Genomic DNA, 15,384 nt, shown 5'->3' with positions numbered 1-15,384 from the left:
AGGTAGATAGCTTTTTAACCCCTTCTCTGCGTATACCCGGTACTACCGGGTATAAACAAACGTCGTTGAAATACGTATACCCGGTAATACCGGGTATGGGCAAAACAATTATTTAATCGTATTTGCCTATAATATATAGCACCCTCTATATTCTTTCGATGAACTTGAATATTTTTGCAAGTCATTAAAAAAATTTTCCAGCAAAAAAAACGGCCCTCTATAGTTGTATTATCATCTTGAAAATAATGCGCCCTCTATAGTTAATTAATTAATTAATTATATATAGTATAGTATATATAATAGTATTTCTATCTTGGAAAGTTGTTTTGAGTAGCGTAATGGCGGCAATTTTGAAAGTAACAAAGATTTACCAGCCCCAATAGGGCAACATCGTGTTTATCACAACACCCAAAAAAAAAATTCTGAAACAATAGTTAGATTTTGTACTATAGTGAATTTTTGGAAACTGTCATTATTTTCACGATTTTGCCCCAAAACTTTGATTTGTGCATAATTTTTATAAAACAATCAAAATAATTCAATTTTTTTTTATATTTTTATTTGTTATACGTATCTTCATCAATATCCAGTTGGAAAAACGTATTCCATAAGAATTCTTATAAAAAATATAGTTTTTATCATTGATTCGATAAAAAACAAGAAATCCAAAATACCTGTAATGACGTCACATGACGTCATCAATATGCAAATTACTTTTTTTTTTGATACCTAACTGTAGACTAACCCTTTGCCCATCACACACCACAAAAATAATTACACAATTATCTCAATTAGTATTTTTTTGCAATTTATTAAAATATCATATGTTTTTCTTAAATATATATTACGCACAGAGGTAGGAATAATGCTCCGCAGTGAAAGGGTTAATAATGCTTCAAAATTATTTTATATTATTCATCAATGATTATGTAAATAACCTATAATATAAAATTAGTATAGCCCCCTCTATTGTCTATGTTATACCACGCTTCATTAACTTATTTTGTTTGATAATATTGATACAGATATAATTACACTAGATAATAATACAGTATTAATACACAATACAATATATAATTTTTGACTGATTAACTTTTGACATGTAAGTACGTCAAAGTCTGCCTACACTAGATGACAATTTGGCTTAATATTCATTAAAAAAAAGAAATGAATAACTGGAAAGTCACTGTTCCAATGACAAACACTTTTGAAAATTGTGTTATCAACACATGGGGCGCTATTCATTACTAAAATAACAATGATATGGGTTATCAAATAATAAGTAGCAATAATATTCATTTTTTAAGAAAGTGGTAAAAAAATTAAAAAATCGGTAGCCTACTGTATGTTCCCTGATACTGCATCACAGTAAATTTTTTATTAATATTTTCTTTTACGAGTTAAATTTTTCAACGAGTTTCTGAATTCTGTTAGATGAAACCAATAAATGATGGGATTTGCTAATGAATTAAAAATAATAGTAGCAAAACTAATCGTAGTAATGGTTTTAATAAAATCTGGTATAGATGAACAACTTACGAATGACAAAATTAAAAGTAAGATTGCATTTGGCGCCCATGTTACCACAAAAATCCCGATAATAATACTAAAAGCTTTAAATAACTTTTTAAATTCTTCTATTTCGTTTAAACTTGTATGTAGTTCAGACCGATTTTTCTGAAGCTGCTTATAAATATTAACATAGATGAAAATAGTTGTAATAATAGATAAAATTACAATAGAAGAGAAGATAATAAATGTGTTTATATCTATAAAGTATTGCAATATCGTAAGTATTAAAAATGGCATGATAACAATTAAAATGGATACAATTATGTAACGTTTCGTTGTGACTATGTTGTGGTATCGAAGCGGCGCCCACACAAGAGCTATTGATCTATCCACCGCTATGGCAGCTATTGTCAAAGTAGATGACAGTAAAAATCCATCACAGATGAACGCTAAATACTTAATCAATATATGAAAATCTCTATATATGTTAACAAATCCGGGAATAACTAATACACTCAACAAAGCATCAATTAATGCCAATAAACCAATAAAAATGTTTTTAGTTTTTCTTAACTTTCTATTTGTCAACAATAAAACAACCACTAGTAAATTGGCAATAAATGACAGAGGTGCAAATACAGCAAATGTATTTAATACAAAATCCAAACTAGATCGCCCAAGCATGTCGAATATGTCTCCTGTGCAGTTATCCATAATAATTTACCATTTACAAAATACGAGGAATTGTGTCGAAATAATATATTATCAGATAATATTGTTTCAAAGTCCATCTCTTTCATATAGTGCTCATACTGGTGTGTTTATAAAAAGACAATAATTTACATTGTAGAAAATGGTTACTTCTTTTGACACAATTTTTTCTTTTTCGATGAACCAAAATATATGCAGTAGTGTCACATGATTGATGTCCATGAATGCACAAACCAAAAGTGGTGTTGGTAGTCTATAAGTTCTAGTTTACCTGGATTTTTGGTTTATCCAGGTAAGCTAGGCATGAAATAGACTACAAATGTGTCAACTCTATGTACAGTGAAGTTAAAATCTACCTTCAGTCCAGTAGTGTACAATTAGGCACCGTTGAATTTGACTGGAAGAAAACTACTTTGAAGTACTATATGCAGATTCCAGCTGAAACACAGATCTTGCAGAATTGTATTGCATCAAAAGACTTTCTTGAAATAGAGTTGTGGTATTCACTAAACTTAACTTCATTTAAGAAACTAGTAAAACCACTTGAAGTTTGTCCGTGATGAAAACCAATATCGCTTCAAATTTTAATATCTTATGGCATGTCTCAATTTCCAGAAAAAGTCAGATCTTGCAGAACTTTATTGCATCAAAAGACTTTCTTCAAATAGAGTTGTGGAATTCATTTCATTTTAGAAACTACTTAGAAAACCACTATAAGTTTGTCCTTGAAGAAAATCACTATAAGTTTGTCCTTGAAGAAATCCACTATAAGTTTGTCCTTGAAGAAATCCACTATAAGTTTGTCCTTGAAGAAAACCACTATAAGTTTGAAGAAAACCAATATTGCTTCAAATTTTTAACATCTTTTGCCCTGAGGAACCTATAAAATCTTATTGCTAATGACTAAATTTCCAAAAAAATGTGAGTCTCGAACCAATGATGGACAACCTCACACTGTAAAAACCGGAAGATACTGTAATCTCCTGTCATTATAAGCTGATCGCTTAAATGAGTATTTAGTAAAATTAATGAAATTTTGATTTATTTAAAATTCTTGTTATTAGATTTGATTGACAAGTTGGCCATTACAGTGTACTAATAAATTTAATACAATAAGTGTCAACAATATATATACTTTAAGAAACTAATTTCCGGTATCGTGATCAGTATAAAATTAATAAATGGTTTCGATTTGGAGGAAACAGATAGGAAAATATTAATACTAGCCTGGTGTTCATACCTTTAGTCCACTGACTAATGAGATTTGATTTGTTTTACAAATTAAATTCTTCAAAGAGTTTCTGAATTCTGTTAGATGAAACCAATAAATGATGGGATTTGCTAACGAATTTAAAACGACAGTACCAAAAGTAATTGTAATAGAAGTTTTGAGAATATCTGGTATAGACGAACACTCAAAGAACATTAAAATTAAAAGTAAGATTGTATTTGGCGCCCATGTTATCACAAAAATCCCGATAATGATAATAAAAACTTTAAATATCTTTTTGAATTCTTCTATTTCGTTTAAACTTGTATGTAACTCAGAACGATTTTTCTGAAGTTTCTTGTAGATATTAACATAAAGGAAGATTGTGAAAATTATTGTTACGATTCCAGTAAAAACAAAAACATAGAATATTTTCTCCTCAATAATGTTTCTCATTATTATGATTGTTGAAGCTGGTGTTAAAACAATTAAAATGGATACAATTATGTAACGTTTCGTTGTGACTATGTTGTGGTACCGAAGCGGCGCCCACACAAGAGCTATTGATCTATCCACCGCTATGGCGGTGATTGTCAAAGTAGATGACAGAAAAAGTCCATCACCTATAAAATTTATATATGTAAGCAATATATGGAAATCATAAAACAAACTAAGATAAGATGGAATGAATAATATACTCAACAATGTATCAATTAATGCCAGTAAACCAATAAAAAAGTTTTGAATTTTTCTTAACTTTCTGTTTGTCAACAATGAAACAACAACAAAAAGATTTGCGATAAATGATACTGGTGCAATTACGTATAGGATAATTATTATGTAATCGAACATAGATTTATCAATGAAATGAATCTCATCTCCTGTACTACAGTTATCCATGATAAACTTTACCAATCAATTCAATAATTTTGTAAGAATATCTAAAACAAGTTTGATACAATCATTTTTTATACAATTCATACATAATCTCTACCAGTGTTATATTCAAATTTCTAACCCAATATCTAATTCTTGTACCACTTTACAAAAAATATTTTACATTAAAAACATATACTTTATCTTATCTTAATAAAACTATAAGCCACTGTTAATTGTTTACTAATTTTAATTTAAGCTTTAAACAATATTGATCTAAATCATTTTTCAATATAAAATCAAATCATCATAAATTAACATTTATTTCTATTGTTTATAGAACATCACCTATTGATAAAATAATGTTTACCAACAGTTCTTGGACCCTTGATTAATGGTTAATTCATGTTCACACATCTCCTTTTTATTTTTGTTTCGTCTATTCTCTTTTAGATATTTTTCCTCGTTTTCTGTAAACTATTGTACTTCCATCACAGGAAATTTTTTTTTTCAAAAGTGTTTACTTTATTTTGAAGAACCAAACATTGAATCATTCAATTTATGTCAATAGCAGTTATGGTACAGATTAGCAACTATTTCAGAGTTGTATATGTCAATGCTAAGATCTAACTTTGTCTGCTTCCTAGGGTACTGTTTGTCTGTTACCCAGTTGTACAAACGGCATATCATTGGAAGTACCATCTAAAATACTAAATACTGGTTCCAAAAACCAGGTTATTGTTTAAAAGCTGAAACATCAATCTTGCAGAACTTGATTGCACCATTTTGAATAGTTCAGCTCCTTTGTTGAATTCGCAAAAGAAAATTAGAAAATGTCTCCAAAGCAAAATCATATGTCAATTTTCAGAAGAACCTTACGTCGTGGTCAACAATCCACTGTAGCATATACTGTATGACATGATTGGCTTGTATGAGTATTTTAGTGTTTAATTAAAAATATATAACCATCAATTATTGTAATATTGATTTTTTTCAACTTTTATGAATCTTGGTACTTTGATTGACAGGTCATTACGTCGGTATATTTATGAAATTTGATATAATGCGTGCGCGATAATTTAAATTAATGTCAACAATGGACTAATTGCTTATTGTCTTCAGTTATGTAACTACTATACTATAATTAAGATTAAGATTTTATAGTACAGAGTAACCCTAAATGAAAAAAATGACCATATATAGGTATAATTGGGTATAATAATGCGAACAAGATTCAAAACTTGTTAAATAATTAAATGAATTTTACCTTTCAAATGAAACCAAACAATTTAAAATAAGAATTAATTATTATATTATAGTTGGTCCCCATGTTATAAAAAAAACTCCAAAAACAATAGTAAATGTTTTTAATAGTTTTTTTACTTCTTAGTTGATTCAATCAAAGTGGGTCAAATTAGTAGTTTGTTCAAACTGGAGGTATCATTAACTCAATGGCTAAACTTTTACTTCACATATCATATCTATTCTTGTTCTTCATGGATTTAGTCTCCTGCAAAGTAGCTCCTTTACTGCTGCTCAAAATTCAGTAAGATGAAACCAATAAACAATTGGATTTATAAATGCATTTACAACTAAAAAACATTTTATAAATTAAAATCTTGTTTTTCTTATGCGATCAGTCTTTATATTGAGTTTACCAAAATCCATGTTTGTTCTCTGTCATTATTTTGGGATCTTTAAAAGTAAATTATCAAAATACAGTTTTTACCTTATAACTTTCCATCTAAGTATGTCAAGAATCCTTTGGAATATTCTGAGAATTATACTAACAGTGCTGTTGGTGTTTTTGTTTCTAGTTACTTTGTTACAAATAGAAGAATTCTTTTCAAAATAGAAGATGTTTTTTGTCAATGAAAACCTAAACTTTTAGCTGTTTGCATAGTTACTTGTTGAAGTAGAAGATGTTTAAAAATCTTTGTCGTGGTTCCACAATTATATGAAAATATAAATATAGTGGATAGAATGATCTGAATTAGTAAATGTGTTATAGCTGAAATTAGTGGTTTGTTCAAACATTATCTCAATGGCTAAACTTTTAATTCATAAAATATCTATTCTTGTTCTTCGTGGATTTAGTCTCCTGCAAAGTAGCTCCTTCATGGATCTTTGAAATTCAGTGAGATGAAACCAATAAACAATTGGATTTATAAATGTATTTACAATTAAAATAATGTAAGTTATTGGCAAAACAAATTGGATAACTTCTGGAATATCTGAGCAGTCCATAAAAAGTCCAGAGAAATAAACAAAAATAACACACATGTTTGGTCCCCATGTGATCACATACACTGAAATAATAATAGCAAATGTTTTAAACACTTTTTTAAACTCTTCAATATCATTGGTGCTTAAGTTTACAGTAGTACGATTGTTCTTTAGTTTTATGTAGATATTGATGTACAGGAAAATAGTTGCTAACAATATAACAAAGATAACTGAAGAAAATAGCAAAAGGACACAATCTCTATCAACAATAAATACAGTCAATACCCAGATAAATGGTAGTATTGTGATTGTGAATGCTACAAAAATGTAACGCTTAAGAGATACAATAACGTGGTATCTGAGAGGTGCCCATACCAGAGCGATGGAACGATCAACAGCTATTGCAGTTATGGTCAATGCAGAAGACATTAATAAGCTGTTAGTACCATAAGCAGTCAATAGAATAATTGGAGAATTATTACCACTAAAAGCCAGTGATCCTGGCATTATAAATAAACTTGATGTTGCATCAAAAATCGCTAGTAGTCCGATGAAAAGATTCTGTATTTTACGTAATTTTTCATTAGTTGCGTATAAAATAATAACAAGTAGGTTTCCAATTAAGCTAAATGGACATACACAGTATAACACCAATCTTGCCTCAATTACGCCATCTTTATTTAAAATGCTACCATACCAATCGGCAACACCAGTACAATTTTCCATTTCATTCGGCTTCAAGTTTTCCTTCTTCAATACTATTAGTTGTTCTTCTGTTGCCAGCGATGTTGTAAAATGCTTTAATATCTTTCTTAATTTAGCTCACTAACTTTAGGTTTAGTTTAAATGACAGTTGATGGATGCTAATAATGTCTTGAATTGATATGTGATACTAAATGAAAGTGTAAAAAAAAAACTAATTGAGTATTTTAGTTTTTTACATATTAGCAAAAATCGTTAAATACAGGTCAACGAACATGTAATAAACTTGACAGTTTAAAATGCTTAATCGATATTTTGAAAAAAAATTTAAAAGGTTTTTAATTTTAAATTACTAATAACATTTATACTTTAAAATAAGTTGTAAGCACATTTTTCTGAAAAGTTTTTTGTTGTTATCTTTTTTTTAGGTTACTGCATGTGACAAGAAACTTGTTTTCTTCTATTACAGTATCCCTAATAATTGCCTTAAAAATGTCTTAATTATATTAATATATGTATTGTTATTTTTTTATTATTGAAATTAAGAAATGTTCTTGAAATGAAATGAAAATGAACTACACATTACACATTTTGATTTTACTTCAAAACTATGCATGCCTTAAAGGTTTGTGACTTCCTCAATAAATATTGCAACATTTGGAAAATATTTGATAATACAAAAATGTTGAGGTGCCCATACCAGAACAATTGAACGATCAATGGCTACTGTCAATGCTGAAGATATTAACTGTTCATACTACATACTACAAGCTGTTACAATAAGAGAATCGACACCATTTAGATTAAGCAATCCTAGCATAATAATTGTGCTTGATGTTGAGTCGAAAATTGGTAATAGGTCGATGAATAGATTCTGTATTTTTCGTAGTTTTTCATTAATTGCTAATAAAATAATTACAATAGTTTCTCAATAAAAAAAATGAACAAACATATTACAGCATAATTTTTCTTTTATTAATATAATCTTTATTACCATTACAATACAAGTACAATTATCCATTTTAAAGATATAACTTTCCTAGACTCTTCGTTCTTCTGCTCATAAATTAAAGATATGTACAATTACCTCTGCACAAACTCAAAAACTTCTGCTTATGCTCACAAACCTTTGCACATGCTCACAAACCTCTGCACATGCTCACAAATCTTATCAAGCTCAAAAACTGGGACTAGGACTTAAATAACTAAATAAATTATTTATAAAATACATTTTATGGGTATATACTGTATACATGGGAAATATTTAAAAACATTTTTTTGTTTATATATTCTGACACTTTTAATATTTCCAATATTAAATTTGTATGTTTTGGTAACAAGTTCCAAAGCATTTTAAATCATGAAATGATTTGCGAAAGTCTTTAAGATGAAACCAGTAGACAATCGGATTTGCAAGAGAATTTAAAATAAGAAATGAATATGTTATGGGCATAGCAAGCTGTAATTCTTTTGGCATTTCAGAGCAATTAATGGAAGTTGAAACAAATATTATGACAACAATTGTGCTTGGTCCCCATGTTATAACAAAAACTCCAATAATAATTGTAAATGTTTTAAATAGTTTGTTGAATTCATGAATTTTGTTATTACCAAATGCTGGATTATAACAATTATTCTTCTGTAGTTTTAAATAGATGTTAATGTACAGAAAAATCGTTACTATTATTGTCAGTAAAACTGTGATAGAAAATGTCAACATAAAATATAATTCATTTACATAGTAAAGAATTACCATATAAAGGATAGGGAGTGTAAGTATCAAAACTGACGTGATCATGTAGCGCTTAGTCGTGACAAGGGCATGATAACGAAGCGGTGCCCATACTAGAGCAATTGAACGATCAATTGCCACAGCAGAAATTGTAAATGCAGCCGATAAAAATAGTCCATTATTAATGTACGATATAATATTTACAAATAAAGTATTATTAAATACAAAGACTGATGAACTTGGTATCATTAGTATACTTATTGTCATGTCAATCATCGCTAATAGCCCAATGAAAATGTTTTGTTTCTTTCTTAATCTTGGAGATCTAGCAAGTAAAATGATCACAAGCAAGTTTACAAGAAAAGCCAATGCACATAATATAATTAATATTAATCTCAGTGTTTCCATTTCTTCTTCTTTGATTTCAGAAAACCAGTCACTGAAACTACTACAGTTGATATCCATTGTTCTTCAAAACCAAATTATCAATTGATCTTAAAATGTTAACAGCACACACAAAGCATTTGTGAATCCATATAGTAAACGTTTTGTTGCACAATATTTAAAATGTGTTCAGTTTTTATGTACACTTTTTATTTTTTAAATGCAAGTTTTTTTGTTATTTTTTATGTTCAAATATTTAGCAAAATAGACGATAGATACTGCAACTCTTAACTGTTTTGCGTCCAGTTACTTCTTGAAGTACAGAATGTTAAATTCTTAGCAAAATAGACGATAGATACTGCAACTCTTGGCTGTTTGCGTCCAGTTACTTGTTGAAGTACAGAATGTTAAATTCTTAGCAAAATAGGCAATAGATACTGCAACTCTTAACTGTTGTGCGTCCAGTTACTTGTTGAAGTACAGAATGTTAAATTCTTTGCAAAATAGACGATAGATACTGCAACTCTTGCCTGTTTTGCATCCAGTTACTTCTTGAAGTACAGAATGTTAAATTCTTAGCAAATTAGACGATAGATACTGCAACTCTTAACTGTTGTGCGTCCAGTTACTTGTTGAAGTACAGAATGTTAAATTCTTAGCAAAATAGGCAATAGATACTGCAACTCTTTACTGTTGTGCGTCCAGTTACTTGTTGAAGTACAGAATGTTAAATTCTTAGCAAAATAGACGATAGATACTGCAACTCTTAACTGTTTTGCGTCCAGTTACTTGTTGAAGTAGAGAATGTTAAATTCTTTGCAAAATAGACGATAGATACTGCAACTCTTGCCTGTTTTGCGTCCAGTTACTTCTTGAAGTACAGAATGTTAAATTCTTAGCAAAATAGACGATAGATACTGCAACTCTTAACTGTTTTGCGTCCAGTTACTTGTTGAAGTACAGAATGTTAAATTCTTAGCAAATTAGACGATAGATACTGCAACTCTTAACTGTTGTGCGTCCAGTTACTTGTTGAAGTAGAGAATGTTAAATTCTTAGCAAAATAGACGATAGATACTGCAACTCTTAACTGTTTTGCATCCAGTTACTTGTTGAAGTAGAGAATGTTAAATTCTTAGCAAATTAGACGATAGATACTGCAACTCTTAACTGTTGTGCGTCCAGTTACTTGTTGAAGTAGAGAATGTTAAATTCTTAGCAAAATAGGCAATAGATACTGCAACTCTTAACTTTTTTGTCCAGTTACTTGTTGAAGTACAGAATGTTAAATTCTTTGCAAAATAGACGATAGATACTGCAAATCTTAACTGTTTGCGTCCAGTTACAGTAATTGTTCAAACTAGAGATGTTTAGTTCGCATTTGCAAAATCAGACAATGTAACCTTTGCCCTGTAAGTGTCCAGTATGTTTGTTCAAGATCAGAATTGTCATTTTTTAAGTGTTTGTTGATGGACAGTTTCTTCCTTTTGTTGTTAATTAAAAACAAAAAACTGGTAGTGACAGTCTGTTTTAGTTTCAAATTTAATATTTAGCACAAAAGCAATTTCTCTTTTCCTTACCATAATGCTTTATCACTATTGGTTTGTGTAATTTGACATTGTTAGTTAGTTTCCATTTGTTTATTTCATAAAATATCTATTCTTCTTTTGCAAATTAACTCTTTCATAGATTTGCGAAATTCAGTAAGGTGAAACCAATAAACAATCGGATTTATTAATGAATTTACAATTAAAATGACATACGTTATTGGCAAAACAAATGTCATAACTTCTGGAATATCTGAGCAGTCCATAAAAAGTCCAGAGAAATAAACAAAAACAACACACATGTTTGGTCCCCATGTGAGCACATACACTGAAATAATAATAGCAAATGTCTTAAACAATTTTTTAAACTCTTCAATATCATTGACAGTTAAGTTTACAGAATTTCGATTTCTTTTTAGTTTTAAGTAGATATTGACATACAGGAATATAGTAATTAACAATATAATAAAGATAGCTAAAGAAAAAAAGAAAAAAATACTATCTTTATCAACAATATATACAGTCAGCATGTAGATTTGTGGTAGTACTGCAATTATACATGCTACAGAAATGTAACGCTTTAGCGTTACAATAACGTGGTATCTGAGAGGTGCCCATACCAGAGCAATGGAACGATCAACAGCTATTGCGGCAATTGTCAGTGCTGAAGACATTAACAGACTGTTACTACCATAAGCAGTCAGTAGAATAATTGGGGAATCATCACCGTTAAGAGCCAGTGATCCCGGCATTATTATTAAACTTGATGTTGCGTCAAAAATCGCTAGTAGGCCGATGAAGAGATTCTGTATTTTCCGTAGTCTTTCAATAGTTGCGTATAAAATAATTACAAGTAGATTTCCAAATAAGCTAAATGGACATACACTCCATAATGCCAATCTTGCCTTATTGATATCATCTTTATTACTAAGGGCATACCAATCCTCAAGGCTGGTACAATTCTCCATTTTGATAAACTATAACTTTACTTTCCTTCCTCAACACTTTTTAAGTGGTTCTTCCGTCACTAGCAATGTCTTAATGTATTCTTAATTATAGCTTACCTAAAGTGTTAGCTTGATTGACAAACATCAAGTTGATGGATGCTAATTATGTTTTGATTTGATCTGTCATATAGATAGTAACAATGCAATATGATACTCATCATCATACCAATACTTAATTACTAATTTAAAGTCGTCTTTAATAAGAACAATTGCTTAAAAACTCTTTCAAACAATGCCCCAACAATTTTAAGACTTATATAAAAGTCATTGAGAAAATACTTTTATACAGTATGCTTTGATATACTAACTATATAAAAATGTGACTTTTTGTTACAAAATAATTTCAATTTTTAAAACAAATAACTTTTCCACTATTTTCCTCCATAAATTATTATTTGACAGAAAGGTTTTTAGGTCTTATAAAATTAATTGATAGTAATGCAATGTGTGAGTTTCAAAATATATATTCTTACAAAGTTATATTGAAAAATCAAATCTTAAAGTCACGCTGAAGCTATTTATATTATTAAACAATTACATTTAACCCATAACTTTTCTACACTAGCAAACTATACCAAACTTTTTTTGCAAACTCTTGTGTTTCTTTTCCTTTCATTTTGGCTATTACTAGAGGATCACATGACTAAACCCAAATACTGTTATTTGATTCGCTAACTTGAAAACATCAATAAACTAGTTTAGAAGGTACACAGCATATTAGCAAAATTGTTTCTTCAGTTTGCTGTTTATCAACTGATCTACAATAGCAAAAACTTTACTTGCTTCTCCATGGATCTTTGGAATTTGGTGCAGTTAAAACAATAATTTATTGGATTATAAATGATATGAATGCATTGCCTATATTGTAATTCACAAAACATTTATTCTTAGTGGATTCATTCTTTTAAAAAGTAACTCTTTCATAGATTTTCGAAATTCAGTAAGGTGAAACCAATAAACAATCGGATTTATAAATGCATTTACAATTAAAATGACATACGTTATTGGCAAAACAAGTTGCACAACTTCTGGAATATCTGAGCAGTCCATAAAAAGTTCCGAGAAATAAACAAAAATAACGCAAACATTTGGTCCCCATGTGAGCACATAAACTGAAATAATGGTAGCAAATGTCTTAAACAATTTTTTAAACTCTTCAATATCATTGGCTGTTAAGTTTGTAGTAGTACGATTGTTTTGCAATTTGATGTAGATATTGATGTACAGGAAAATAGTTGCTAACAATATAAGAAAGATAATTGATGAAAAGAAGAAAAACACAAGGTTTTTGTCCAAAAAATATATAATCATCATATAGATGAATGGTAGCACTAAAATTGTAAATGCTACAAAAATGTAACGCTTTAGAGTTACAATAACATGGTATCTGAGAGGTGCCCATACCAATGCAATGGAACGATCAACAGCTATTGCGGCAATTGTCAGTGCTGAAGACATTAAAAAGCTGTTTGTAGTATAACCAGTTAACAATACAATATGAGAAGGATTGTTATTAAGAGCCAGTGATCCAGGTATTATAATTAAAATTGATGTTGCGTCAAAAATCGCTAGTAGGCCAATGAAGAGATTCTGTATTTTACGCAATCTTTCATTAGTTGCGTACAAAATAATTACAAGTAGGTTTCCAATGAAACAAAAAGGACATATACAATATAATGGAAATCTTGCCTTATTTACAGGATCTTTATCTAAAATGTTGCTATACCAATCTGCAATACCAGTACAGTTTTCCATTTGGGATTGATCAACTGTCCCTTCCACAACTTAGTATGTTCTTCAATATGTAAAGCTCCTCTACTGTATAGTTGTAGTGTATTCAATGTGTAAAGTGCTTTAATATCATTCATAATCTAGCTCACAAACTTGAGGTTTAGGTTGAATGACAGGCAATCATGTTGATTGATGAGCTCAATAATAATGTCTTTATTTTAATATCTTGGCATTAATTATATTGACATAACATGTTATTGGTGTGTGACATTAATAATGTACAATGAAATATGATATATTTACACAGTAAAGGACTTAATTATGATAACTAATTTCTTTTTTCCCTATTCTCACGATAACCTGTGCCTTATCTAATCTTTTTAAACATTTTGAAAGTTTTAAAGCAATAGTAACAAACCTCTGCACATGCTTACAAACCTCTGCACATGCTTACAAACCTTTGCACATGCTCACAAAGCTCTGAACTTGTTCACAGTCCTCTGCATATGTTCACAGTCCTCTGCATATGTTCACAAACCCATTAACGTGCTCACAAGCTTCTGCACATGCTCACAGTTCTGTGTCTTACATCTGATGTATGTATGAACATCTTACAAGACTTAAATTCTTGTACAGATGTCTCTCAAAGATTTTTTAAGTCTGTGAGATGAAACCAGTAAACAATATGATTTACAAAACAATTTAAAATAGGAAATATATTTGACAGAATTAACTGTGTCACTTCAGAGTAGGAAAATATTTAAATAATCATGATAATTATTTTAAATAATTTGTTAACTTCTTGATCAAATTATTATTAGCAGTTTGTTCAGATTTTGTTTGAAATTGTACTTTATATAACGTCTATTCTTGTTCTTCTTAGTTTCCTTATTCTGCAAAATAACTCTTTCACAGATCTTCGAAATTCAGTGAGATGAAACCAATAAACAATTGGATTTATAAATGAATTTACTACTAAAATTATATACGTTGATGGCAATACAAGCAGTACAACTTCTGGAATATCTGAACAATCTGTAAAAAGTCCAGAGAAATAGACAAAAACAACACACATGTTTGGTCCCCATGTGAGCACATACATTGAGATAATAATAGCAAATGTTTTAAACAATTTTTTAAATTCCTTAATATCATTGACAGTTAAGTGTGTACGATTGTTTCTGAGTTTTATGTAGATATTGATGTACACAAAAATAGTAATTAACATTGATGAAAAGATAACTGAAAAAAAAGTTATAAAGAAGCTGTCTCTATCAACATGAATTATAGTCATCATGCAGATAAATGGTAACACTGCAATTGTAAATGCTACAAAAATGTAACGCTTTAGAGTTACAATAACGTGGTATCTGAGAGGTGCCCATACCAGAGCAATGGAACGATCAACAGCTATTGCGGCAATTGTCAATGCAGAAGATATTAACAGACTGTTAACAGTATAAGTAGTTAATAAAATGATTGGAGAATTATTTTCACCAAGAGCCAGTGAACCAGGAATTACGACTAAACTTGATGTTGCGTCAAAAATCGCTAGTAGGCCGATGAAGAGATTCTGTATTTTCCGTAGTCTTTCATTTGTTGCATATAAAATAATTACAAATAAGTTTCCAATGATACAAAATGGACTTATACAGTATAGCACCAATGTTCCCTTATTGATATAATGTTTATTAGCACCATGTTGCCAATCTGCAAACCCAGTACAATTTTCCATTTGAATATCTT

The 15,384-nt window shown here is 29.6% G+C and overlaps 2 protein-coding genes across 3 annotated transcripts in view; one reads left to right on the top strand and one right to left on the bottom strand.

The window, feature by feature from the left end:
• Positions 1-15,384, top strand: part of LOC144837343 (tensin-3-like) — a 191,018-nt gene that overhangs the window by 15,002 nt on the left and 160,632 nt on the right. The window lies entirely within an intron of this gene.
• LOC144851688 (uncharacterized) lies at positions 1,410-2,281 on the bottom strand. Its single transcript, XM_078709273.1, has 2 exons — positions 1,540-2,281; positions 1,410-1,427 (listed from the first exon to the last, which is right to left on the bottom strand). Exons 1-2 carry the CDS (start codon positions 2,224-2,226, stop codon positions 1,410-1,412), a joined length of 705 nt encoding a protein of 234 aa, XP_078565399.1. The 5' UTR covers positions 2,227-2,281.

Source organism: Antedon bifida, chromosome 1 (genome assembly GCF_963402885.1).
Source record: "Antedon bifida chromosome 1, ecAntBifi1.1, whole genome shotgun sequence".
Lineage (NCBI taxonomy): Eukaryota > Metazoa > Echinodermata > Crinoidea > Comatulida > Antedonidae > Antedon > Antedon bifida.
This window is presented reverse-complemented; position numbering and strand designations above follow the sequence as displayed.

Coding starts and splice junctions, on each gene's coding strand:
- LOC144851688 (XM_078709273.1), bottom strand. CDS start 2,226: ATGGATAACTGCACAGGAGACATATTCGACATGCTTGGGCGATCTAGT.